The sequence below is a fragment of the Cricetulus griseus genome, chromosome 7, assembly GCF_003668045.3.
Source record: "Cricetulus griseus strain 17A/GY chromosome 7, alternate assembly CriGri-PICRH-1.0, whole genome shotgun sequence".
NCBI classification, from domain to species: domain Eukaryota; kingdom Metazoa; phylum Chordata; class Mammalia; order Rodentia; family Cricetidae; genus Cricetulus; species Cricetulus griseus.
The window spans coordinates 111,479,911-111,507,775 of NC_048600.1; the positions used below are offsets into that span (position 1 = coordinate 111,479,911).

Here is a 27,865-nt window from a genome sequence, read left to right on the forward strand (position 1 = left end):
TCCTCTTTCAGGGGAGGGAGGAGAGACCGGAAAGTAATGACATGTCCTGACAGGGAAAATGGTGGTTATCCAAGGGTCAGGATGTTGACCCTGGTGTCCAGTCCTCCCCAGGAGCTTTTCCTGCGTATAACAGGCATTAAGCATGAGAGACATACTAGCTCCTGAGGGAGATGGCTAAAAGAGGAAGAACAAAAGTCCTTTAAAAGTGTGTGATGGATGAGGGATTACAGGTGCACGTCTGTAATCCCAGCACTTGGAAGGTTGAGAGAAACAGGATTCTGAGTTCGAGGCCAACCTGAGACTCTGTCTCAAAACCAAAAAATGTTTTTCACCAAGGGATCTGTACCTACAGATCGCCCCTCCTGCCGTTCCTTTTTACTCCAGGCCTGTGGTCCAAAAACGATGACACCCTGGAGTTCTTTGGCGTTCCTGAATGCTCTTTCAGCCAAACTGGCACCCGACTTCCGCCTCTTGTCTCCGAGGCTCTGGGTAGAGAGGGGCGGGACTGGGGCGGAGCTGCAGGTGCACACCATTCCCGGGTTGCTTTTGGGGGGCGGGCTCAGCGGCGGAAGTTGCGCCGCTGGGAGGTCTCCTTCCGCTCTGAGGAGTTGCCTGGGCCGTGGAGCGGGACTGCAGCTGAGGCAGGAAGAGTGGGGGCCGTGGTGACATGAAGCAGGTGGGTCCTGCAGCGGTCGCCGGGGCCGGGTGATGGAATGAGAGCTGTCTCAAGCCAACGGAACTCACTTCCCTGCCAGGTGTCCGTCTTTGGTTCGGTCCGACCCTTCCCACACCCCTCGCGCTCCGGGTTCCGCCCCCTTCCTCTCTGCGGGCTGCTGCTGCGCGCGCGGGGTTGGGGAGGGGGTGTTTCGTCCTTACCCACCCTCGGGGGCCAGGGAGGCATCCGTGGTCGCTTTCCTAAGCATTCCTCTTTATAGCGAGGGGAGAGGCGAGGGGCTGGTATCTGAGTCTTATGGGGCAACGGTTGGGTGTTGGAAGAGGTCAGAATCAGAAGGAGAAAAACACTTCACGACAGTCTCTGCCACCCGCTGTTTTCTCCAACTTCAGTTGGACACATCCACGAATAACTTCCTAGAGATATCAGAAAGGTCCTTTAAACTTTTCTTGATTCCTCATAAGTGCCTATTACCGTTGGCTCTGGTTCCTGATATGCTCCCACTCTTTGACTCCCCTGTATTTCCTGATTTTTTTTTTTTTTTCTTCCTACCTCTCTGGTAAGAGATCAGAAGTGCCGCTTTACATTCTCTCTGGCCCAACCCTTCCTCTGCACTGATTTTGGATGCCCTCATCCACTGTAGTAGCTTCAGGTCCTTGTTCACTGATTATCCAGATTGACAAGGCCAGCACAGCCCTTTCCAGGGTCTCCAATTGTCTGTCTGTCCAGCTGCCTGTGGATGGAGCTTGCGTCTTTTAAACCTGAGTGATTTTTACTCTGTAAATTCATTCTTCTACTATTGTCTTATCCCAAAGAAAAACTCCAGAATTGCCTTACATCCTTTACCCTCAGTTTGCCCAGAGTTGTCAGTACAGCTGACTTCCTGAGCCTTCTCTGTTACCACTGTTGTTGACAATTTCTCACCAGTCCCAGAAACTTATGGTCCTAACTGCTTGCAGCCTAGTCTCCAAACTCTAGCTCTTGCAAATTTTAAATCACAAGTCTGATTGTGTCATTTCCTTCCTTATGACCTCTTGCTTGCTTCCCATTGCCTGTGGGGAAAGGCTGAACCCCTAAAATGATTTAGGGGAGCACTCTGACCATGTTATTCACTGTAAATCTCAACAGTATGGTTCTGTAGGATGTGCCTGGTGCACAGACGGTTCTTGTCTCCATGCCTCTGTACACATTGGTACCTCTTTCCTCTCTGATCGCTGGGCTTCCTGCTCAGACAGCACCATCTCCACCCCAAAGGTTGGAGGACCCTCTTGTGTTTTCTGAACACCCTTAGCATCGTGGCTGAGGATATAGACCCCTGTACCAGACTACTTGGGTTCTGATATTGTTTTGAGGCCTTGATGAAGTCAGAACCTCACTTTTGGAAAAATGGAGAGAGTAATGTGTCTACCTTGTAGAATTGTGAGGATAAATGAAATAGTGTTAATGCATAAAACATTAACTGCCAGGCCTATGAGTGCCCAGTAAGCACACATTAATTAACATGACTTATATAGGAACACTCTAGTTCACTGGTTATGACTTTTAATTTCATAAGCTGCTTGAGAATGACTGATGGGGCTAACTTCTCATTCTGTTCCTGTGTCCTAAATGAAGTCTTGGACTGGAAAGTTCTGGGAACAGAGTCTGGATTTACTGAGTAAAGGTTTAGGGGTGAAAAGGACCCAGGCTTCTTTGATTTCCAGCACTGCAAAAAAACAAAAACCAATAAAATTTATAAAAGTTGGTGGGAGTGGTGAGTTTGGGGGGTCAGAGTTAGCTGGAGATGTGGTTCAGTAGAAGAACATTTGCCCAGTGTTCATGAGACCCTGGGCTGCAGTTCTAGCACTGAAGAAAGCAAAGCCCCAGAGCAGATGTGATTCAGTCTGCTCAGGAAAAGAGAGGATACATACTACATGACAAGCTCTCATTCTGTCCAGAGGACTATACAGAGAGCTCACATACTGCATGGTAAGCACTCATTCTGTCCAGAGGGCTATACAGAGAGCTCTGAAAGCCTGAGGGCGAGAAAGGCCAGGTGCTGCTTTTCAAATGTGATGACGAAATGAGAGGCCGAAAAGCAGAGGGTGAATTTAGTAGCATGCAGAGACCATAGGGGACTCAGAGGAGTGGTGTAGAGACCAAGTGGACTCCCAGAGAAAGGAGAGCTGGTCCTCTGGAGTGATTCCTCTCCATGACGGGCTATGAGGAAATGTCCCCTTGACTTAGGAGTGGGAAAGGATGATACCATGGGGATGTCTAAAATGTTGGTGTTTTAGGTCATTTTGAATGCATTTGGGCCAAGTCCTGCATTTGACCAATGTCTGGGCCCGTGTTGCTGTACTTTTTAAAGAATTTTTTTGGTTTGGTTTGGTTTGGTTTTTTGAAACAGGTTTCTCTGTATAGCTCTGGCTGTCCCGTGACTAGCTCTGCAGACCAGGCTGGCCTTGAATCTAGAGATCCGCCTGCCTCTGCCTTTGAAGTGCTGGGATTAAAGGGTGTGCAACCACGCCCAGCTTTTGTTTTCTTTCTTTTTTTTTAATTTTTAAAATTTTATTTTATGTGTGTGAGTGTTTTGTATGCATGTTTGTCTGTATACCGTGTGCATCACAGGCCCATGAAGGTCAGAAAGAGGGTGTTGGGTTACCTGGCAGTGGAGTTAAGGACAGTTGTGGGTGCTAAGAATCAAACCTGGGTCCCCTGCAAGAACAAGTGCTCTTGACAAGTGAACACCCCTCCACCCTCTGTTGCTCCTTTGCCCATTCTCCTTTCCCCCTCCTGAGGCGGATTCTCCTAGGTCTCAGGTAGTCCCTCTTCCCTGTGGCTTCCCTGACCTCTTACTGCAGCCCCAGGCAGATGCTTCCTTCTCTGGGAGACATGGGCCCTTGTTCATTCATTTCTGAAAATGCTCCTCACATCAGGCCAGTCTTTCTCATGATACCTGGTGACCATGATAGACTGAGCCAGTGTCTGCTGCACTGCGGCTCTCCTGTGTCTTGCCATTAACTGAGCTCTCACAGCTGGGCCCACTGGAGGATTGCTGTGTGGCTTGACGGCTCACACTATCCTACTGAATGCAGAGTGCTCGCTGCCTCCATTCTACAGATGAAGAAGCTGAGCCTTTGGGGGAGGTTGGTTCAAGGTCACTCGGTAGAGATTTAAAGACTTTTACCTTCATTTCAATGCATAGCTATGCACCAGCATCCCAGAGAGCAGCTGGCACGTCAGTGGGGCAGAGGACAATGGAGAGCCATTTTGTGAGTTCTGTGTCCCTCTCAAAGTTTTCTGGCTAGAGTGAGGCAAATGTAGGCCTTTGTCTGGGAGGAGCCTGCGCAATCAGGCCTGTTTTTGAGAGAGCTGACAGCTCTATGACAGACACTGGCCCTTTCCAGACTGACTTTGGGAACTTGACTTCTTCAGCCTCAGTTTTTACCCAGTATCACTAAAAAACGGAGTGTGACTCACCAGCCCAGGAGGGCCAGAGGTCACAGAGTCACTGAGCTAGGGGCATTCTGGCAGGGCAGGATTGGGGGAGGGGGCGGTGAGCAAACCTGACATGTGGTTGAGCTTTCCAGTTACTGTACTTCGTGGTCAGAAACCGCGTCTAGAAAGGAGTGGCTATTCCTGTGCTAGCCTGCGGCTTCTTCCTACTTACCCCAAAGGAAAGGGGAAACAAACGGAATCCTCTTTGGCTTTGCAGTCGTGTATCTCACTGCTGCTATATGCCCTGTTCCCTTAAACTTCCACTTCCCCAGGGCCAGGGAACCTCCCCAGCCCTCTGTAGGTGTGTGGTTATGGAGCAATAAGTCACTTGTTCCTAGACTGAGGGCAGGAGTCACCGAACTGGAGCACCATCCCTGCTAAGCTTCCTAAGGCAGAGTCCTCCTGTCCAGTAGCCAGGTGGACCTTTAATTTGGTCACAGTGTCCTGCTGCATATGTCTGGCCCAGGGCCTTGCATTGTGTGGTAGCAAATGGTAGGGGGAGCTGTCATTTATTTATTTATTTATTTATTTATTTATTTATTTATTTATTTATTTATTTTTAAGACAGGCTGCTCTGTGAAACAGCTCTGGCTGTCCTGGTACTCTCTTTGTAGATTAGGCTGGCTTCAAACCCACAGAGATCCGCCTGCTTCTGCCTCTGGAGTGCTGGGATTAAAGGCGTGTCCCGCCACCACCCAGCCTTGCGGGGCTGTCATTAATTGAGCACAGGCACCATGCAGGTGGAATTTCTCATTCCTTTAAGCCCTGTTAAATATATACTCTCTGAGCAGAGCAATAGTGGCACACATCTTTAGTCCCAGCAGTCAGGAGGCAGAGACAGGCAGAACTCTGTGAGTTAGAGGCCAGCCTGGTCTACAGAGAGAGTTCCATTTTACAGAGAAAGAAACAGGATGAGACTCAGTGCCTTGGTCAATGACACACAGCCTAAAGGAGTAACCTTGGGCTTTTGATTTCAGGTCCAATGCTGACCCCAGACTTGGTCCCTCTGCAGTGTCAGGCAGACCTCACACATCCATAGAGCAGCTTACTTAATAGATAGTCTGTGGCTTGCCACTGTGAGCTGGGCAGCCAAAGCTTGGGTCTGCTACAAGATACGGGTAGTGCTGACCTGGAGTCCTGAGGTCAGAGGAGCCTAGATGGAGATCTTTGCCTAGGAGGTAACATTTGAACTTGTCTCTGAAGGGGAGGAGCTCTCTGCCAGGCAGTGGAGGAGGCTGTTCTGGAACGAGGAAGTAGGAGTCTGCTGTGCTGTGTTTGGGAGCAGCCCACAGTCATGTGGGGTCAGTTATTAAGCCCCATGTCTAGAGAAAACTGTGAGGGTCTTTCCTCCCTCTTAATATTCCTTATCCAAGGGATTTAACTCACCCAGGGCCTTTTCCTTCCATTGTCATAGGGCATGGCTGGGAAATGAGTTCCCTTGTTAGTTGTGGAGGAGTTGCCTGGGCTCTGAGCAGGGCAGAATGCCAGATGGCAAGATCCAGTTTCAGGAAGGTTGCTTTGAGGGCTGGGCATGCACAGTGATCTGTGCATCCCCACACGTGTTGGGGAAGGAACCCACACATTTCCTGGTGTGCTTCTCTGGGCATGCAGCAGTGGGCAAAGCGAGGGACTCCCCAGTGTTCTCATGGAAAAGATGGCAGGAAACAGAAAACAACCTTTAGGGCAACAAGTGCTGTGGCCAAGAAGAAAGAAAAGGAAAGAGGATGGAACTTAAATAGGGGCTTAAGAAAGGTCTCTCTCCAGGCATGTTTCCATAGAAACCAGAATGGAGTAGGGGACAGCTGTGCAAGAGTCGTGGAGTTGGAGCCGGGTGGTGGTGGTGCATGCCTTTAGTCCCAGCACTCAGGAGGTAGAGGCAGGCGGATCTCTGTGAGTTTGAGACCAGCCTGGTCTACAGGAGCGAGTTCCAGGACAGCCTCCAAAGCTACACAGAGAAACCCTGCCTCACCCCCCCCCCCAAAAAAAAAAAAGGAGTAAAGAGTCCTGGAGTTAGAACAAGGTTGTTGTGTTCGGGGACAGCGGGGGACCAATATGGCTGATGTGGAGAGTTCAGAGGGGAAGAGACAAAGGGTGTGTGTGCTATGAGCCATAGTGGGGACTTTGTTCTGCTTGAGCTGGAAGCCACCAAGGAGTGGGCACTTGGGAAATGTTGTCTGGCCTAATAGGGTTCCCGAGGTTGCTGGGTTAACGGTAGGCTTTGGTCAAGTACAAGGAGGAAGGATGGTGATAGATTTTCGAGAGATGCCTCAGGCAGGGTGACATGGAAGTACCCGAAAAGACTGGAGAGACTAGCTGGATTATATTGGGTGTGGTGAGAAGGTACAGGCTCCCCAGGTGAAGGCTGAATGACTGCTGAGCTTGCTGGGGGCTAGCAAAGCCTCCCATGTGGTAGGTCTCAGCTCAGTGGAAAGACCCCTGGTGTGGGTCAGCTGTGCTCTTCTCTAAGGGAACAGTGTGCAGGTTTGGGATCTCAGGGGGTTGTCCTTTCCTTTCCTGGTAGGGTGTGTGATGAATGAAGGAGGCAGTATCTACAGGGTGGCAACAAGGGCCACTACCAGCTGGGTTTGCTAACTTACGTGCTTGCAGTAGGGCATGGGCCAGGACTGCCCTCCTTCATACCCAAAGCCTGGCTCCAGCCCAGCCGCTTACTCGCTTGTAATGTGGGCATCCTGTGGCTACCTCACGTAGACACCCAGTCCTGACCCAAAGATTCATGGATGCTTTCCCTGCAGAAGAAAGAGGCAGACACTTCAGGAATGTTTTGAGCCATCAGAGCAAATGGGTTCCTCCCTCTGTGAGCCAACTCTGCAGTGCCGTGAGGTACTGATGTTTGACCTATTCTGCAGTGCCGGGAGGTACTGATGTTTGACCTATTCTACAGGAGAGGGAGAGAAGTGTTGAGGAAGGTGAGACGTCTGTGCTCGCTGCTTCTCCCAGCTTGGAGCCTCTTTCTCGCCTGAGTCCCCCATATCAAGCCACAGGCTTGCATTTCTTTGGGAACATGGAGCTTCCTGGGGTGGTCTCCCTGCCTGTCCTCAGGAAGTATTTGGAATTCTTGCAGAATCCACTGTTCCAGGCACTTCTGTCTCCTTGTACGGCCAGATAGCCAAGGCCAAGATTGTATCCACAGTCTGCAGGTACAGCAGGTACAGTAGCCAAGGCTTTAGCCAATAAGTCACAGGAGTCATGGCACACACTTGCCTTGGGCAGGAAGTACCCACTGGGAGCAGTCCACAGGATAAGGAGCTGCAGGCAGGTGGCTGGGCCCTCTGGCCAGCCTGGGGAAGAGAGCTCTAAGAACCTTCTCTGTGCCCCTACCACCTAGAGTTTTGACAGTTGGGGTCTTCCTATCTGCTTCTCCATCTGCATGGAAGGGTGAAAGGAAGGGCCAGTGCTAAAGAGTCATCCTGGTACACTCCTTGAGGTTCTCTACAGGGAGCCAGGACAGACCTCAGCTTTTGCCCCTACTCTAGCCTGGGAATCTACCTTTGCCAGGAGTTGGAGTAACTTGACCTTCTGTACGACCAGGGAACCAGAATGAGGAGCTGGGGAGCTTGCTGGTACCGCCCAGCAGGTCGATTGTCGAGTATAACTTTGAACCCAGGCCTTTCGGGGTGGCTCTTGCTATCTGTCCCTGTAGCGTAGTCTCCACACACCACGACAAAGCTCTGTCTCCCTTTTACTGGCTACACATGCACCTCTCAGCCACTGACCAAGCCTGTCTGTCCTCCCTCCTTCCCTCCCTCCCTCCCTGTGATACTTACATAAATAGCATCCCTGTGAGGTAAGAATTTTAGTGCCTCCAGTGTTTGTAGAAGCTAGGCTGTAAAACTTGGGGGTGGGTATGGGGAGGAGCCAGTATGTGTGATAAAATATGTAACAAAGTTTGCCAGTTTAACACTTTCAAGTGTGTAGTCCAGGTGTGCTAAGTGTATTGTTGCTTTAAATATATGTGTAATTATAGCTTGTGGTCTGGAGAGAAATGGCTCAGCGGTTAAGAACACTTGCTGCTCTTTCAGAGTTCATTCAGTTCCCAGGATTAATATGCTCAAAACTGCCTGTAACTTCAGCTCTGAGGACCCAACAAAGGTACCTAATGTGAGTGTATCCATCCACAAAGACATACACATAAGTAAATAATAAAATAAATACTTTTTTAAAGACATTATTTATTTTTTACGTTCCAATCCCAGTTCCCCCTCCTGCTCCCTCCCCCTTCCCTCCCACCTCCCATCTGTTCCTCAGAGAGGGTGAGGCCTCCCCTAGAAAGTCTACTGAGTCTGTCCCATCATCTCATTGAGGCAGGGCCAAAGCACCTCTCCACCCCCCACACCCCTGTGTCTAGGCTGGGCAAGGTATCTCTCCATACAGAACTCATAGTGGGCTCCACTAAGTCAGTTTGTGCATTAGTGTTAGGTCTTGGACCCACTGCCAGTGGCCTCATATACTGCCCCAGCTGCACCATTGTCACCTATATTAGGGGAGTCTAGTTTGCTCTTATACAGGTTCCCCATTTATCAGAACAGAGTCAGTGATCTCTCACTAGCTCGGGTCAGCTGATTCTGTGGGTTTCCCCATCATGGTCTTGACTCCTTTGTTCATATTTTTGCTCCTCCCTCACTTCAATTGTACTCCAGGAGCCTGGCCCATTGGTTAATTGTGGGTTTCTGCATCTGCTTCCATCTGTTTCTGGAAGAGTATTCTAGCTTCTGTGGGGTTGTGGATTGTAGGCTGAGTATCTTCTGCTTTTATGTCTGGTATCCACTTATGAGTGAGTACATACTATATTTGTCTTTCTGGTTCTGGGTTACCTCACTTAGGATGTTTTTTTTCTAGTTCTGCCCATTTGCCTGCAAAAAAATAAATACTTAAAAAAAAATAAAACTCAGGAGGGACAAGAGAGAGTGATTAAGAGCATGGATTGTTCTTCCAGAGGTCCTGAGTTCAAGTCCCAGCTCCTGCATGGAGGATTACACCCATCTGTAACTCCAGTTCCAGAGGATCCAACATCCTCTGAGAGCACCATACACACAGTGCACAGGCACACATGCAGACAAAACACCCATACACGTAAATTAAAGGAAAAAGGATAGCTTAGGGCTCGGGATCCAGCCAGCTCAGCTGTAGTGTGTTCGCACTGCCTTCAGTCCCCAGCGCTACAGAAGCAGGGCTGTCATCCCAGCACTGGGATCAGAAGTTCATTGTCATTCTTGTCTGCACACTAACTTTGAGTCTGTGTCTGAGAAAAGAAAACAAACATGCAGCTCAGAGGCTGTAGATGTAGTTCCTCGGGGCAGCCCTTGCTCAAGATGTACGACTCCCGGTTCTGTCTCCTGTTCTGAGAAAAATGAAATTGGTGACGCCAAGGGGACTAAGTCTCAGAAAGGATCTGCTTTGCCCCATCGGTTGGTGGGGGGTGGGGGTGGGGCAAGCCAGGCTTTGAACACTATCCTCTGGCACATTCCATTCTACTTGTTAATTTTGGTTACTGGTGCTTCGTTTTTCTTTTTTTTTTGGGGGGGGGGTTCGAGACAGGGTTTCTCTGTGTAGCTTTGGAGCCTATCCTGGCACTCTCTCTGGAGACCAGGCTGGCCTCGAACTCACAGAGATCCGCCTGCCTCTGCCTCCCGAGTGCTGGGATTAAAGGCGTGGGCCACCAACTCCCGGCCTGGTGCTCGGTTTTCAGCCCAGGGTCTGTATGTACTGGGTGGTTGTGCTTTGCCCCAGGCTGCATCCTGCATCCATTGCTTGTATTTACCACCTCCAGAGTGTTGCCCAACTCAACATCCCATTCCCCATTGGCCTTCTGCCAACCCATTCCCAGTGTGTCCTGGGAGCCAGTGAGAGAAGGCATGGGCAGCAGGTGAGGTTGCAGTAACCCCCTGCCTCCTTGCCTCAGAAGCCAAAGAGCTTGATCTGCCCGGACCATACCCCACTCCCTCCTCTTCCCACCTGGGGTGGGTGGCAGAACTTCCCGGCCCCTCCCACCCTGCTCTCCGCTTCCTTTCCACTCTCCCAAGCCTTCACGGCTCAGCTCCCACAAGCACACAGCCGTCCCAGGCTGACTGCTGCTTCATGCCACATGGGCTGCTGCTCCCTTCCTGACACCTCTGAAGGTGCTTGGGAGGGGCCAGTGACAGCAGGCTGGGCTTGGGGGTGGGGTGCTGCTCTCAGGGGCTCATTTCTGTCTCCAACAGGCTGTTTGTTGTTCTGGTGGCTGCCAGCCTCTGTCCTCTGGCTAAACACGTGCTTAGGGGACTCCTAGGGGCAGGTCCAGGTCAAGGTGGCTTTTACCGTGAGCCAGCAGGTGTTCTGGCTACTGAAGGCCCTTTGAAGTCGCCTGGGTGAACTGAGCTGCATGCTGTGTTCTGGGAGGTCTCCAGGGTGATGCTGGCACTGGAGGAAAGCTCATGTGTGGGTCTCACAGCTGCTACCCACAGCAGACTGGATTTTGGTTTTGGTAGGTTGAGGATAGGATCTCATTATGCTAAGTAAGCCCCCCTCGACTGAGCTACACCTGGGTACCATAAATCTCATTTTTATCTTTTGTATATATTAAGGATTCAGATAAAGTTTAATTCATTTATTTCTTTTTTTAAGTTTCTCTTGCTTAGAACCAGAAGTTTGTGAATAGGCCTTGCCACAGTGGCTCAGAGTCAGCTGTGGTCTCCTCTGGGGACTTGGAGCTGCTTTTGTGAGGAGGGTGACTCTTGGCCAGCCTATCCTCAGCCATCCTGTGAGTGCCCATGCATGGCGCCCCCAGGCCCCTAGCATCTCTGCTCTCGGCTCTGTCTGAGTCTCTCGCCTCCACAAAGATGTCTGGGTATGAGTTTCAGGGCGGTTGCTGCTCCAAGCATGTCTCACACCCAAGCTGCTGCCACCCAAGTCCTGTGCCCAGGGAGGGCCAGGAAAGCCAGGGGAAAGACAGGAGGACCGAAAGTGGGAAAGCCACAGCACTCAGAAGTGCGATAGGCAAAAAGGGGGGGTGGAGAAATAAAAGATGGGAGAGACACAGAGATTATTGGGGGTGCAGAGAGAGGCTCCTGGATGGGAGGGGAATGGAGATGAAGGCCCAGACAGACATGGGTGACAGTATTTCCTGTGGGTTGTGGGCAAACAGGCATTCTCATACATTACGCTAGGAATGCCAACTGCCAAGGGAATTTGGCAGTGCCTAACAAAACCACACATTCAGGATGACCCAGCAATACTGCTTCTAGGGAATCTTATATGGAACAACATGAAAATGTACACATACCACCTAACTCAGTGGAACGTTTCTGCTAATTACAAATGTCAAGTGTTTGTTCCTAGGACACGGATTCAGTGAGATGCATTTCATCTGTCAACCGCAGTTACTAGGGCTGCGAATATAACTCAGCATCCCAGCGCTTGCCAGGCACGTGCACGGCCTCGCCTTGTGTTGGATCCCCAGTACAGAGTGGGAAAAGGGTATATAAATAGAGTACTAAGGCTCAAGTGGTGACTTGGCTGTTAATCTGCTGCTCTCAGAAGGCAGGAATGGATTTTGAGTTTGATGTCAGCTTGGCCTAGGTAGAGAGAGACTTAGTCTTAAAAAACAAAACAAAACAAAAAGTCTTATAAGAAAATGAAGTCTTTTATAAAACTGATATAATGGGCTGTAGCTCAACTGCTGGAGTGTCGCCTAGCCTGCATTCAGCCCCCATCACCACGTACAAGGTATGGTGGTGCACACCACTAATCTTGCAGGTGAAGGCAAGAGCATCAGAAGTTCAAAGGCCTCGCTAACTACAAACAGAGTTCAAGGCAAATGTTGGGTGCATGAACCCCATCCCAAAACAACAAAACAGGGTCCGTGAGGTGACTCGGTTGTTAAGGGGGCTTGTTGCCAAGCCTGATGATCTGAGTTCAATTCCTGGGGCCCCCATTTGGTAGAAGGAGAGAACCGACTCCTACTAGTTACCCTCTGACCTCTGCAAGCATGCTGTGACATATGTGTCCCCATCCCCATGCGAGCATGAGCATCCAGGAGCAATAACAGGGCTGGAGAGATGTGGCTCAGTCAGTGGCTAACCTGGCTTCATGCTGGGCATAATGGCACACGCCTTTAATCCTAGAACTTGAGGCAGATGCAGCAGGGTCTCTGTGAGTTCAAGGCCAGCTAGGTGTACATAGTGAATTCCAGGACAGCCAGAGCTACACAGTGAGACACTATCTCAAATAAATAAATAAATAAATAAATAAATAAATAAATAAATAAAATGAAAATAAAAAAAAGTTCCGGGGTTTGATTCCCAGAACCCATGTGGCAGCTCACAACCTCAGTGCCAGGGGCTCTCTCATCCTCTTCTGGCCTCCATGGTCACCAGACACGCATGCGATACACAGACCTACATGCAGGCAAAATACCCAAACACATTGGGTTAAAAATTTTAAAATTAGGGTACAGTTATAGATTGTGTTGTGTCCCTGAAAAGGGATGAGTTGAAGTCCTGAAGCCCCTGTACTTCATGGTGTGACCTTATCTGGAGATGGGGCCATCACAGATGAGATGTCACCCAGGAGCAAATGGGCCCATAATCCAGTATGTGGTTCTGTGTGACTGGTGTCCTTATGAATGCGACATGGGGAGAGTGCTGTGAGAGTGTGGAGCAGAGTGTGGCGTTGGAGGAGAGCTCACGCCAAGGAAGGCCAGATTGCCAGGCACCACCAGAAGCCGGGGAACTCTGCTGGCAGCTGGATTTTAGACTTTTGTACTCCGGAAGCTGGGGAGGGCGTGATATTTCTATGTTTTAAAATTTTTGTTGTTTTCTTTTTCTTTCCTTCTTCATTATGCTGGGGTTGAACTCTGGGCTTCTTGCACATGCTAGTCAGGGGTCCTATTTCTGGGCTATGTCCCCACCTCAAATTTCTATGGAGAGCTTGTTTTGGGTTTGGGTTTTTGTGCAGCAGGTGAAGGGGAGTTTGAATATTACTGTGTATCCCAGGCTGGCCTTGAATTTGTCTCTTTGTTGTTGTTGTTGTTGTTGTTGGTTTATGGCATGCATCACTTTACACGGCTCAAATTTTTCCCTTATATAGGCTGGCCTGAGGGTGCAGCTCAGCTGGCAGGTGTCTGTGCCCATCATGCACTAAGCCCTGGGTTCAGTCCCCAGCATAAGCCAGCACTCAGGAGGTGGCAGCAGGAGGTTCCGAAGCTCAAGGCTGTCCTTGGCTCGGTAGGCCTGGGCTGCATGAGATCCTGTCCTTCAAACAAACATCTGGGAGAGAGAACAAAGAGCTGGGCAGTGGTGGCGCACACCTTTAATTCCAGCACTCGGGAGGCTGAGACAGGCAGATGTCTGAGTCGTGGCCAGCCTGGTGTACAGGGCAAGTTCCAAGACAGCCAGAGCTACACAGAGAAACCCTGCCTCGAAAAATTGAAAAAGAAAAAGGAAGAAAAAACAGAGTGGATTCTGAGCCGTTCTGGACGGCAGAGTGCTCTGTCACTACAGCAGACTCACAGGTAGAAAGTTATTTTGTGAAAGAGACAGGAGGAGATGCAGCCAGAGAGGAAGGCAGACAGTCGGGGAGGACACAAGGAAATGTCACCAGCCTTGGAGCTGGGGCACATACGTCACAGTGAAGGATGTGCTGGGTCTGCAGTCTGGCATCAGGCCCATGATGGATGCTGGGGAGTCAGTCCCATTGCCCCTGGCCTGTCATATCCTCTCCACTGATGGCTTTCTTCTGGAGCTGAGCCCAGCTCCCCTCAGCACTCTCTAGGTGATCACATACAGGGGTGTCCTTGGGTCCTTCAGTGTCTTTGGGATCTCTACTGAGAACAGTCCGCCCCTGTTGGTGGGGTTTGTTCCCAGGCAGAGGGATGGATCTTTTGCTGGCCACAAACTGGGTCCCCTTTTAATTCTTGGTAGGTTCAGGTAGGAAGGTGGTAGAGAGAAAAGAGGTTTAAACGAGACAGCACCTACAGATCAGAAAAGAGGGCGCTCCATCCCACCTTTGTGAATGGGAACAAATACCCAGGACTCTCCCTCCATTAGCCTCCGGAGCTGCTGCTTTGCTTCATGTTGGAGATAGCTGCTCTGCCTCTCAACAAGCCTTCCTTTTTCTCACGCAGGTACAGGGCCTCTTGTAGCTCAGCAGATCCGTGTAGCAGGGACCCTTGGCATGGGGCCTCCATGGCACCAAAGGACTCAGACAAGTCCACTTGCCCCAGAGCCTTGACTATCTTACCCATACAGAGATCCGTCCTGTCCTGCTTGGGCACAAACGCGGCCGTGTGAACTCGGGGCCCCGTTTCCCTTTGCTGGGCATCATGGGTCTGAGGGCCAGGAGGTCTTCTGGAGTGTTCATTTATCCAGCAGTCAGTTATGAAGCACCTGCTGTCTGCCACACATAGTGTCCGGCTCATGGGAGAGAGCAGTGACCAAGTCAGCCAGAGCCCTGTGCCTGTGCTTGGACGTCACAGTCCAGCGGGAGAAAGGGTAATGCGGGAGATTTCAGGTAGCCATCAGCTCACTGAAAAAAGGAAAATGGTGGGAGGTGCCTACTGTCAGTGGGGGCTGGGAAGGGCCACTGTGGGCAGAGCATTGGGGCTGGGAACGAACATAACAAACAGGAAGGCCAGGTCCAGGGGCCAGAGATGGACGGGGCTACCACATCCGGAGGGACCGGACCGAAGGCCCAAGTGGCAGTGATAAGTCCGCGTCAGGGTGCTGCCTGGTTAGAAGAGCTGGGCACAGTGCCCCACCCTACCTCACCCTTAGTTGCGAGAGTGGTAGGTGGGGGAATGGCAGCTTTCTGCTTTGAGCACTCCCCCAGCTGCCTTGTGAAGACGAACATGGGTTGTTGAGGGTGAAGAGTTGACAGTAGTTGGGGCTGGCATGGGTGTTAGAGCTACAGAGAAGATACCAAGATGTCTGCTGTCCAGACCACTGAGATACTGCTCCAGAGTCCCTCCCAGTTGCCATGGATTAGGGGTGACGGGGCAGCCGGCTGCTGGGAGGGAATGTGGCTTTGTCCTGTGAAAACAAAGAACAGAGCCTGGGGCCCTCTGCTCCTGGGGGTGGGGGCGGGGGCAGGCCAAAGGCTGTTGACAGGACCTGAGGTTGAGAGCTCCAGTCTGTGCAGGAACAGGCTATATCCCCAAGATTCAGAGGCCAGTAAGTGCCCCCGCTGGGGGATCCCAGAACCTGTAGGCTGAGCAGGAGGAATGCACACATCTTGCCACCTTGTGGATCCTGGCTCATGGGGGGATTTGAGCAGAGCTATGGGCCTTGGTGTAGAACAGGGGAGCCCAGATATTTTGTAAAATAGAAAGGGCACCTGGGGATGGCATAGAAAGGGGTGGTATTCCTGAGACCACCAGGACCCTGACAGCCACTTATCTCTTCCTCCAGCCCTGCCGCTGAGACCCCATTGTCCCCACTTCAACGTGGGGACCCACCAGGATGAGCAAGCTGCCTAGTGAGCTGGCCTGTGACTTAGAGCGCAGTCTGCCGGCCCTGGCCTCCCTGGGCACCTCGCTGTCCCACAGCCAGAGCTTCATCCCTCCACCTCTGGAGAAACGCAGGGCCATCTCTGACGTCCGCCGTACCTTCTGTCTCTTTGTCACCTTCGACCTGCTCTTCATCTCCCTCCTCTGGATCATCGAGCTAAATGTGAGTGGGGACCATGTTGTGGGGGAGGTAGTTCCCTGGTTCCTAGTTCACCCACTTGCACCATGGGAGGGTAGCCTCATGCATGGAGGTGATTATCTGAGTTAAGTGGAGAATGGGAAATAAGAATAGCTGTAGTTATCTTCTACATAAAGAGAGAGAACAGGACAATAGGACTGGGCAGGCTGGGGTGGGGGACAAGTGGGGTTCTCGTTTGTCCTAGGCTCCCCAAGCAAGAAGGGGAACAGATCTCTAGCTCCAGAGCCATGCACTTAGCCTCTGTACCACACTGCCCCCTAGTGGGGACTCTGCAAATAGGAGAAGCATCTCTAGCAAGCTGAGGACATTTTTGCCTTCTTTCTGCCTTATTTGGATCTCTCAATCATGTTCATCCATTTATTCATCTGACATGCTTGGAGGCCCTTTGGTGTCCCAGGTGCTATGCTAAAAGCAGAGAAACAGTGGGGTGAAAACTCCCAGTTCCTGGTTAGTGGCCCTGTTTTGGGGGATGCTGCCTGGTGGCCCGGAGATGGAACTGTCTCAGAGTGCAGTGTCCACACCCCTATAATGCTTGTTCCCACCCTTGGGCCTGATCTGACTGAACCTCAGTATGCACGAAGTCAGGAACCCTGGAGCCGGGTGTCCCAGGGCCTTGTGTTAGGGTGGGCTTTCTGTCAGAGTTACAGTTGGCAAGCATCCTTTTTCCAGTCTCAAGCTCACCTTTCTTGATATAAGTGGGAAAGGGGTCATTAGTTAGCAGCAAGATGGCCAAGAAGTACTTAGCTTCTTCTGGTCATGTTGAGCTGAAGGGATAAGGCAGGGCTCTGAGGGTGGGTGACTGCCTTGTGTATCCGAGATGAACTGGTACCCTTGGGGTGATGCAAGTCTTACTGACAAAGGACTGAATTTCTGAGATCCTAGGCACCTTGAAGGTCCCAGCTGCCATCTAAGCAGCCCGACAGCTCACCCACCCCTAATTCAATACACATTTTATAACCAGAGAAGAGCTGGGAGAATGCTGATAATTTTGCTTTTGAAATTCTTCTGCTGACAGCTGTGATTGCTCAGCAGTCATGCATCCTTGAGAATTCCTGCGAAGTAGTAGCATCTAACCCACAAACTGCTTTCAGCTGTAATGAAAAGTTTCAGAATACTGGGTTTAACTCTTAATAGAGTCATTGTGACATTTCACTTGGCAGACATAGGGAGAAAAAAGTGTGTATATTTTTGAGACAGGATACGTGCATAGCCCAGGCTGGCTTTGAACTCAGAGATTCACTTGCCTCAGCCTCTTGAGCACTGATATTACAGGCGTGTGCCACTATGCCTGGCTGAAAATGTTACTGATTTCAAGTTTGTTTGTTTTTTTTTCCTTATTTTGAAGGTGGGAGGAGTAAGTTGGGGAGCACATGGCTTGTGGGGTCAGTTTTCTTCTCCCATCTTCATGTGCTTTGGGAGGGGGGGCTCAAACCTAGATAGTCAGGTCTGCATCATCAGGCAGCAAGCACCTTCGCTAACTGATCTATCTTGCTGGCCTTACTTGGGGGGATTTCTAAAGGGTTCCTAATGTTGGCTCAACCCAAGATCCAGACTCAGTGGCCTGAGCTTTTAACAAGTGCCCCCAGACTGGGCGTGACACACACCTGTAATCCTAGCATTGTCATCCTTATCTGGATATAGTATAGTGAGCTGGAAGCCAGCCTGGACCAAACTGTACCCTGTATCAAACAGACATCAACAGGAAGTCACTCCAAAGTGTAGATGACCTGCCAGGGTAGGAAGCCTCCAGTCTAGCTGACACTAAAAGTCTTTTTGGGCTCCATTACCAAAATCCTCCCTTCTCCCCGGGGGCTGGCATCTCCATCCCCTCTGAGGAGTCTGGCCCTTGGAATCTATCCAGATTTCGTCATCTCCCAGATCCCCGGACATTGGTGTCTGAGCCAAGGTGTTAAGGGTCTTGGTGAAAATCCATGGTGGGCTGGGCAGGGACGGGAGCAAGTACTGGTGCGCTGACTTTCCATGCCGGCTTCTCAAGGAGCAGCAGCAGCAGCATTGTGATGGATCTCACCCATTAAGCACAAACCTAATTGATTGATTTGCCACCTGGGGCTCTGTCTGACACCACTACCCACCCCAGCCCCCCTCATCCCACATGGATGGTGGCTGGGAAGATGGAGAACCAGAGTGCTGGGAAGGAAATGAAATTATAGAAGAGGCAGTCTCCGGGACCCAGCTACTAGCTTTTCATGGGGCTACCAGCTCCCCTGCTCTCCACAGGCCTCCAGGCCTGGACCTTCTTGGGCAGTGTACTTGAACTCGGTTGGCCTGTGTGGGCTGCCTGTGTCCTTGAGAGACCAAACTGGTGCCAGGGGTCTTGGGCTGCTGGCTCGGCTCTCTTGTTGCTTCAGGGGCCTTCTTGGGTCGTGGCTTGTCACTTCCAGCTCTCCTCAGATCCCCTTGGCTTGGGCTCCTCACCATTCTTTGAGGAGGGGCAGTCTTCCGCTCCCTTCTGCCCTCAGAGCCCTTCTCTCTTCCTCTCTAGACCAACACCGGCATCCGGAGAAACCTGGAGCAGGAGATCATCCACTACAGCTTTCAGAACTCATTCTTTGACATCTTTGTGAGTGACCTTGGGCTCCAAGACAGTGCAGTTCGGCTGGGCTCTCCTTCTACATGCCACAGCCAGCCCGGTGCGGGAGGGTCAGCTCCATCCTCTGGCAGCCCTCAGTCTTCACAAAGCTTCTAAGTGGGGCCACCTTCAGAGAGCCCAAGGTAGGGGCAGGGAGACCAGGCTTCTGAGTAGGGTGTTTACATGCAGTTTATGCCAAGGAAACACTGAGCCACTGTTCTCACTGGAGGTGAGGATGACCATGTGGGGGTCTGGAGGAGCAGGGATAGAAGGGTACCCCGCAGCAGAGCTGTGGAAGCCAGCCAGCGTCTGATGTTACGATGCCTCCCCTCTCCACACCAGATTCTGGCATTCTTTCGCTTCTCTGGGCTGCTCCTGGGCTATGCTGTGCTACGGCTCCGCCACTGGTGGGTGATTGCGGTAAGATGCCCCCTGTGGCAACTCTGAGGCCTTCCTTGGTCGGGGCTGGCATGAGGGCTGCATGGAGAGGGCTCACTCCCCAGCCTCCGCCTTCCCTCTTGCCCCACTTTTTGCCCAGCAGGTCACCACACTGGTGTCCAGTGCATTCCTCATCGTCAAGGTCATCCTCTCTGAGGTTAGTGGCTCAGGCTCTAGTGGATCTGATAGGCATCTAGCCTGAGGGTGGGCTTCTCTCCTGGATGGTTGGGATATCTGCTTCTGCTGTGTTGGAGAGAAGGGAATCTTCTTCCTCATTATTTGCAAGGAGTCATCCTTACTGGGTTCCCTAACTTATACTCCTGCCACCCACCCCAAAGCTCAATAATTCTCTCAATCTCTCTCTCTCTCTATGTATGTATGTATGTATGTATGTATGTATGTATGTATGTATGTATGTATACACACACACACACACACACACACACACACACACACACACACCTTGTTTGTTTGTTTGTTTGGTTTTTGGTTTTGGTTTTTTGGGACAGGGTTTCTCTGTATCTATAATCTATAGAGTCTGTCCTGGAATTCAATCTGTAGACCAGGCTGGCCTCGAACTCACAGAGGTCCACCTGCCTCTGCCTCCCAAGTGCTGGGATTAAAGTAGTGTGCCACCACCACCCATCTTGTTTTTGTTTTTTTGTTTTGTTTTGTTTTTTGACACCGGGACTCATTATGTATGTAGCCCTTGGCTGGCCGAGAACTCACTGTGTAGACCAGTCTGGCCACCAATTCATAGAACTCTTCCTGCCACTGCCTCCCCAATGCACCGCTACACACAGCTCTCTTTTTCATTAAAATAGGACTTCACTTTAGTTGGGGGAGTGGTGGGGAGGACGGGAGGGAGAAGGGAACTGGGATTGTCATGTAAAACAATCTTGTTTCTAATTCAAATAAAAAAAATCTGGAAAAAAAATAGGACTTCACATGGTGATAGCCATGAGCTTATCATCCTCCTGTCTTTACTGCCCCAATCAGGGATTACAAGCATGTACCACCCCGCTGATTTCTCAAGAGCTAGGGATGGAGCCCAAAGCTCTGTCCACCACCTGAGACACACACACCTTCTATCCAGAATCAGTTTTTCCTGCCACACATATAATTCATCTTAGAGACATGTGCCATAACCGGTCGGTCCCTAAATAGCTGGTACCAGACATAGGGCATATACTGGCCTGGCTAGCCCGAGCTGGTGGCCTCAGGAGGGGGCTGTAGGTTTGGGGTAACCTCCTGCCATGGAATTTAGTGTTCTATTCCTATCTCAGCTGCTCAGCAAAGGGGCATTCGGCTACCTACTTCCCATTGTCTCTTTTGTCCTGGCCTGGCTAGAGACCTGGTTCCTTGATTTCAAAGTCCTGCCCCAGGAAGCTGAAGAGGAGAGATGTGAGTGCTGGGGTTAGGGCCAGGCTGGGCTGGGTTCTGAGAAAGTCCTCTCAGCCCCGAGGGAGGGGTTGCATGCCTTAGTCATTCTGAGCCATTTGCCACTTTAGCAGCCTCTCTGAGCAAAGTTGGGGACACTTGGTCTGCATAACCGCTGCCTTCTGCTGGTGTTTCCTTCTGCAGGGTATCTTGCTGCTCAGGCTGCTGTTGCCCGGGGACCTCTGCTGTTCTCCAGTGCTTTGTCTGAGGGCCAGTTCTACTCTCCCCCAGAATCCTTTGCAGGTGAGAGCTGCTGGGTGGGGAGCTGCCTGGGGGGGTGCGGGGGGGCTGCGTGGGGAGCCAGGTAGGCTGGGTCTGTTCTTTCTGTTCCTTCTCTCAGGCTCCCTGGGGAAAGCCAGCAACCCTTTCCCACACACTTGCAGCCCCCACATCCTTGCACTCATCTCTGAACCCCACCACCTCCTACTCTCGCTCCCCCCCCTCCCCGCCATTGTCATCTGCTCTTGTTTCCCACAGGGTCTGACAATGAATCAGATGAGGAAGTCCCTGGGAAGAAAAGTTTCTCTGCCCAGGTATTTCACTGCCCACCTTCACCCCACCCTCGAAATGGGTCGGTGCTGTGCCCTGCCAGGCTGGACAGATCTCCCTGCAGAAGAAAAACCTTGGTCTAAGTGCCAGTTAGTGCCTGTCTGTTGGATTATCTGCCCCACCACTGGCTGGTCGGGCCCCTTGACCTGCCCCATGCCCTAGGACACAGGAACTCCAGCCAATCCTGCAAACCACACAAAGTGTGCAGGGTCGGGGACACCAGCCTGAACCCCACATCCCACGGGGCTGGTCTCTGGAAAGGTGTGGAGTGTGTGGAGAAAGAGGGCGTGGGCCCCTGGTGACGGTCTCTCTTCCCTGTTCAGGAGCGGGAGTACATCCGCCAGGGGAGGGAAGCCACTGCCGTGGTGGATCAGATCTTGGCCCAGGAGGAGAACTGGAAGTTCGAGAGGAGTAATGTAAGGAGCCCCTGGCCCACCCGCCCCACCCGCATGTGCTAGGAGTCTTCACCCCTTTTTCTGACCCCTTTTTCTGAGAAGTGAACCTGAGGGCTGCCCCAGGGAGGCAGTGGGACAGGGTTGGAGTTAGCCACAGCCTGAGGTCAGCCATTCAGTAGGAGGCCGAGCTGAACTGGACTCTGTCGCCGTCTTCCACAGCCCAGGCCTCATCTCCCTGATGTTTGGCTTCCTGGGATTCAGGTTTTGAGGTGAAGCCAACCTGTATCCCATGTGTGGTGTTTTGTTTCACGATCAAAAGAACATTATCTAAAAAGATTGCAGAGAGCTGGGGAAACAGGGAAAGGTGCCCCGAGTCCTAGCTGGCCAGCGCCTCTGGCAGCCCTTGGCAGCTGAGAGCTTGGAGTCCCAGCCGAGCTCCTGCCTTTCAACGTGAGCACAGAGCTGACCTCTGCACGTGGTCCTGCTCACCGGGTCTGCCACCGTGCTCTGAGGGCTGCCCAGATGTCCCCAGATTCCTGGGGCTTTCACCTTAGGCCAGGAAACCTACCTGGCCTGTCACCAGTTCCTGTGCCGCAAGTTCCCCCCCCTGTCCCCACCTGTGCCCTCCACTCTCCTCCCTGTCACTCTCTGTCCTTGCCACAGGAGTATGGGGACACTGTGTACACCATTGAGGTTCCTTTCCATGGCAAGACCTTCATCTTGAAGGTGAGTAGGGAAGGGGATCCCAGAGACACCTGCTCTGTCTGGGGTGCTGCTGCCAAATCTCCCGCTAGGGGGTCGCTTCTCTGGCACCACCCAGCCCTGACCCCCGGCCCCCCACCCCCCCCAGACCTTCCTGCCCTGTCCTGCTGAGCTGGTGTACCAGGAAGTGATCCTGCAGCCTGAGAGGATGGTGCTATGGAACAAGACAGTGACCGCCTGCCAGGTGAGCCACCCGGGCCCTGCTTGCCTCCTCTTATGACCTGGATCAGGGCACAGTCACACCTTCTTATAATCACTTTCCTCCCGGGGACCTAGCTTCTCATATAAGATGGATGCTGCTATGGTTCCTTTGGAGAAGGCCAAGAGGCAAGAAGGCTCAGTGTGCTTGCCTTATACCCAGCCCTGGGCCTGAGGTGGCTCTTAGGACTGTGTCCCTGGCAGGGAGGAGTCTGGTCTGGAGTTCCTGAGGTGCCAGGGCAATGTCCAGGCTTCCCCTGTACCTCAGCTCTCCCTGGTTGACCTTTAGATACTGCAGCGTGTAGAGGAGAGCACCCTTGTCTCCTATGATGTGTCATCAGGGGCTGCAGGTGGCGTTGTGTCCCCCAGGTGAGCACCCAGATCCTTTCCTCCTAGCCAAGCCCCCACACTTGGGACCTGTGTTCTAACCTGCCTCCACCCCCACCCCCACCCCCACCCCAGGGACTTTGTGAATGTCCGGCGCATTGAGCGGCGCAGAGACCGATACCTATCATCTGGCATTGCCACCACACACTGTGCCAAGCCCCCCACGCACAAATACGTCAGGTGAGTCTGGCCTCCCTCAAGCTGTGAACAACACAGGGTACAGTGTGTGCAGCTGGAACAACTCCCCTCTCACCCCCATGTCTGAGGCTGAAGCCTTATTCTGTTCCTTGCCTACCAGTCTTGGCCATCCCTAATCCTGCTAATCTTGCTGCCTGGAACCATGCCACCACCACCAAGGCTGGAAGGGGTGTATGTGTAGTGGGCTGGCTGAGATAGTCCCAGGAATGGGCCCAGGAGCAAGGAGCTGGGAGGTGGTGCTGGGTTTCAGCTTTCTGCCTTGGCTAAAGCCGTGCCCCCCTGCTTCCCGTCTCCTCTGTGTGGATGGAGAGGGAATGGAGTTTAGGCTTTTTTTATGCCAGAGGTGTGAGGGGTACCCTAGCATGCACGTGCGCGCACATGCGTGCACACACACATACACACTCACATACACACACACACACACACACACACACACACACACACACCATGGCTGATCCAAGAAGTGGCTCCAACAGAGCTCTCTGCTAGAACTTGAGGTTAGGATTCTGTCTCTGGACCTAGGAGCTTTACTAGGGGATGGGCAGGCTTGTGTCCTCTGTGTCACTTCTTTATCTGTGGCAGTAGCTTAAGTGTGCTCGGCAAAAAGGCCATGGGAGGTGACCAGCTGCCTCCAGCAAAGGCGCCCTCTTCTGGAGGCCATGCTACCCAGACATGGATGGGGGTGGTGAAAAGTGCCACCCCAGGCCACCATCCCACAGTTACCACGTACAGTCTGTACATAGTGGATAAGGACTGGGGAAGCGTGAGCTCCCTGTCACTGTGGGGTGAGAGAAAGCACCAGCAGGCAACGGTCAGCAGACTCGAGTGTCAGATGTGGGTGTGGGTAGAGGCCCCTGGCACCAGCTCCAAGCCATACTGAGGCAGGCAGATAGTTCCTAGATTGTCATCTGTGCCCCCTCTTCCACCACAGTTCAGCTAGGCCGAGAATAGGGTAGGGGTGGCTAGGGGACTGGCTTTGTTCAGCAGCCCTCCCCTGTGGTACTTCTTTCCTTAGGGGAGAGAATGGTCCTGGAGGCTTCATTGTACTCAAGTCAGCCAGCAACCCCCGAGTCTGCACCTTCATCTGGATTCTTAACACAGATCTCAAGGTGAGGTCATGGCAGGGAACAGCAAGGCAGGCCCTGTGGAATGGAGTCTTGGTTGCTGTGTGACCTTACTCCTCTCTGCCATACTCAGGGCCCCCCACTTTTAGTCTGCAAGGTCCAGATGGCCTTCTAGCCCTGAGTTGTGGGAGACCCGTGCCGCCCTTTCTTACTCCTGATTCCTAAGTACCCAGCAAGAATAGCTGGCTGCCAGCCCACCCCCACCTGGGTCTGTTTGTACTTAAGACCTGGCATGTTCCTCCCTCTGCTAGTAAGGGGGGGGGGGCAGGCAGATCCCAGAGCTACATTTGCCCTCTGGCCCAGGACACCCCTCCTAGTGCAGGCTGCTAATGGGGGACCCTGTTGAAGGCTAGCCGTGCGTGGTGTGACTTCTTCTTGCCTTGCCTAGGGTCGCCTGCCTCGGTACCTTATCCAACAGAGCCTCGCAGCCACCATGTTTGAATTTGCCTTTCATCTGCGGCAGCGAATTGGAGAGCTGGGGGCCCGAGCTTGAACATGCTCCCTCGCCACCCTGCTGGCCAGGGTTCTGTCTCCATAGCCTCCAGAGACTGAAAGAGGGACTATTTGGGCTGTTGATGAAGGATGATGCTGAGCAGCAGGTGGCACCTCATTCCCTGGCTGTCCCTTCCCACTGAGCCAGCCGTACTGCCGGGAACGTGACCCTGAGCAGTTGTGAGGTTGAGCACCTGGACTCTGGGGTGCCCCAGACTGGAAGAGCCAGGACTGTTCTTCCGATGTTGACACAAAGTCCCTGCCTTCTGGAAGAGGAGACCCCCCCATGCTTCCCTAGGGATCTCAGACTTGGTCACAGAGGACCTGGGCTTGCCCGTTACTGGCGTGAAGGCGAGGAAGCTCTCCACTCCAACTGCTAGGATGGTTTTGTACCCTTAGTGAAAGGGTCTGTGACCCTCTTCCATACACATTGCAGGATGTAAGAGCGGGTGGGGCAATAGGGGATGGCATTGCATTTCCGCCTCTCCATGTCCTCCCTCTCTCCCAAGGCCTCCTTGGGGACCTTTGTAATAATGTGAGCCAATTAAAACCATGAAATAAAAGATAAAAAATGCCGGTTGTGGTGGTTCATGCCTTTAATCTCAGCACCTGAGAGGCAAAGGCAGGTGGATCTATACTACACAGCAAATTCCAGGACAGCCAGGACTACATAGATAGACATTGATCCCACAAAGGTAAAGTAAATTTTAAGAAGCAAATAAACAAAAGCTTTGCCTGCTATGGGGCCTTGGCTTAAGTCTTACTGCAGAGCTGAGCCCAGAAGCTCTTGAGAGAAATACCACCCAGCCCCTCACCAGCACCAGGATGAACAGTTTCTAGGTTCCCCTTTCCTAAAAGGCTCCACTGAGCCAGTCAGGCCCAGTGCTGAAGGTTGGGGAGATGCTCACAGAGCCACAGCAGGCCTGGAGGTGGTGCCTGGCTTCAGGGTTACTGAGCTACCTGTAGCTCTATGCACCCCAGACATAGACCCTGGGTCTACAAGGCTCAGCTTGTCCCTGAGCAGGGGCAGATTGGAGCCTGGGTTCCATGCCCAGCCACTACCGTGCCCCAATGTGAGCCTCTAAAGAACTCTTAGCTTGGAGCCAAGTGGATTTTTCTTGGTCTTGGCTGGGTACAAGACCCTGGGCAAACCTTCCCTGAGCCTCCATTTCCTACTTTGTCAGACAGGAAGGACCAGGGTGCTGTAGATTTGTGAAATGACAGAGGTCTTGGCAGTCAGTAATGTGCTATTCTGCATCCATAGCACCTGGGTGCTCTCTGATGTCCCCAGGAGCCTTCAGCCTCCCTTGTTTCTTCTGGTGCCCTTTGCTCACTCCCTCAGTAATGTCCTCGTTCCTCTCCCCTGCCCCTCTTCCCTAGCCCACCTTGTTCACCAGCTTATACCATGAATTGCTCCCTGGGTGCTTGGGCGTTTTCATGACATCTGTTTACTTAGCTTCATGTGGAGAGCTAGTCCCCTTCCCGGATAAAACCAATGGAGCCGACAGGTCCCCGAGTTCTATGGCCATTCCACTGTGGCCCAAAAAACATGGAAAGTGAGACGTGCAAGGGGGCAGGGACTGTCCCCTGGTTACATAAAACAGCCAGCCTGAGGCTAGTTCTGAGTCTTCTGACTGCTCCTTAAGGGACCCCCCTGTTTCTAGCTCACCCCATTTCTCCCACGTAGCCACTGGGAATAAGTGCTGCCTCCTTCACCCTGACCCACAGCCCTTAGAAGACTGCTTCTCTAACCACGGGCCCTAGGGAGATTCGTACACAGGGGTCTCAGGTGTTGCAATAGTGTCCCCTCCTCTGGAGTGTTGCTGGTTAGGAACCAGGCTTTGTGTAGACACCTGATGACATGGTTACATGATCCTGCTGGTCAAGGGGCCTCACTAAGGTATGTGCCCTTGAACCCAGGAAAGGGAGACGGAAGCCATGGGGCAGAGTGAGGGGGGCATCAGTTCCTGTGTCTGTTCTGTTTACAGACAAGCTGCTGTCCTCCCTGGACAAGGGGGAGTAGGCAGGGCAGAGGACGGTGCCAAGGTGGCACGAGGCTGAGCATGTGCCTGGTCTGAGATGGCATTTGCAGAATGCCAGATAACTGGAGGTGCCACTCTGGGGACCCCAGGCCTCACCAGAACATTTTCCTTGCTTTAGAAGCTGACCTCTGACCTGGGCGCAGCCAGAAACTGGGTACCCCAGCCCCCGCGCTGGACTCAGAGCCCCACCACCACCAGTGAGTCTTGGCTCTGCTTATAGCATGTGACGCCAGAGGGGCTGAAAATAGTCCCTGGAGAAGGGGGAGAAGGGGCTATTTAAAGGGCTCCAAAGGAGCCAGGCATAGCAGAGGGAACAAGAAGGGATCATGGCTACTTCAGAGCTGAGCTGCCAAGTGTCTGAGGAGAACCAGGAACGCCGGGAAGCCTTCTGGGCAGAGTGGAAAGATCTGACTCTGTCCACCCGGCCAGAAGAGGGGTGAGTGTGACAGATCATCTGGGAGTCCTGCCTCTGCTTCCCCAGAGCACCCTCCCCACACCAGAGTGCAAACCCCTTAAGCTTCTGGAGGCCCTCCCCCGCCCCAGGGACCTGGCCATCCAGGGAGCCCCCACTTAGCAGCTCCCAGGAGTTCACCACCCTTCTCTCTACTTTCAGATGCTCCCTGCATGAGGAGGACACACAGAGACATGAGACCTACCACAGGCAGGGACAGTGCCAGGCAGTGGTGCAACGCTCACCCTGGCTGGTGATGCGCTTGGGTATCCTGGGCCGTGGGTTGCAGGAATACCAGCTGCCGTACCAGCGGGTGCTGCCGCTGCCCATCTTCACCCCCACCAAGGTGGGAGCTGCCAAGGAGGAGCGTGAGGAGACCCCCATCCAGCTGCGGGAGCTGCTGGCACTGGAGACAGCCCTGGGTGGCCAGTGCGTGGAGCGCCAGGACGTGGCTGAGATCACCAAGCAGCTTCCCCCCGTGGTGCCTGTCAGCAAACCCGGGACCCTGCGGCGTACCCTGTCCAGATCCATGTCTCAGGAAGCTCAGAGAGGCTGAGATGGACTGTGACTCAGGCTCCACTGTGTCTGCCTTGGGCTGGGCCCTTCCTGGCTAGGACCATGGAGGAGAGCTTCTGGCCATGGCTGCTTTGTAGTTTGCCCAGAGGTGGGGGCTATGGGAGGAGGGAGCCAGAGGCCAGGATGCCTAGGTGTCCTGAGTTCCCAAAGGGAGGGGAGCAAGGATGGTGGGCCCTAGAGGTGGAGGGCTGAACGCTCTCAGCCCCAGAAGAAGGGACAAGAGATACTGGTGAGGACAAGAACCCCGGGAAACAGTGACCTGTTCAGTTAGAGACGGAGTAGGACAAGGAAGGGATGTGGAATGCCCTGGGAAGGAAGCTTGAAGATTGCAGGGAGGGGAATGTGAAGAGGGCAGAAGCAGGGCAGGCCCC

At 52.6% G+C, this 27,865-nt stretch overlaps 2 protein-coding genes across 5 annotated transcripts; both read left to right on the forward strand.

Annotated features, from left to right (window-relative positions):
• The first annotated feature begins 538 nt into the window (after positions 1-538).
• Positions 539-24,999, forward strand: Stard3 (StAR related lipid transfer domain containing 3). Of its 4 annotated transcripts, XM_027424153.2 has the most exons (16): positions 566-676; positions 14,274-14,640; positions 15,556-15,816; positions 18,356-18,433; positions 18,785-18,862; positions 18,984-19,037; positions 20,167-20,284; positions 20,465-20,563; positions 20,798-20,853; positions 21,193-21,285; positions 21,928-21,990; positions 22,115-22,210; positions 22,514-22,593; positions 22,687-22,791; positions 23,825-23,918; positions 24,322-24,999. In XM_027424153.2, the coding sequence occupies exons 3-16, from the start codon at positions 15,607-15,609 to the stop codon at positions 24,424-24,426; spliced, it is 1,329 nt and encodes a 442-aa protein (XP_027279954.1). In that variant the 5' UTR covers positions 566-676; positions 14,274-14,640; positions 15,556-15,606; the 3' UTR covers positions 24,427-24,999. The 4 variants fall into 4 exon arrangements, with proteins under 4 accessions (XP_027279952.1, XP_027279954.1, XP_027279953.1 ...); XM_027424151.2 differs by lacking the exon at positions 14,274-14,640 and having other exon boundaries at positions 539-676; XM_027424152.2 differs by lacking the exon at positions 14,274-14,640 and having other exon boundaries at positions 605-755.
• Positions 25,000-25,134: 135 nt separating this feature from the next.
• On the forward strand, positions 25,135-27,859 carry Tcap (titin-cap). The gene is made up of 2 exons (XM_027424150.2): positions 25,135-26,903; positions 27,081-27,859. The coding sequence occupies exons 1-2, from the start codon at positions 26,794-26,796 to the stop codon at positions 27,472-27,474; spliced, it is 504 nt and encodes a 167-aa protein (XP_027279951.1). The 5' UTR covers positions 25,135-26,793; the 3' UTR covers positions 27,475-27,859.
• Positions 27,860-27,865: the final 6 nt, after the last annotated feature.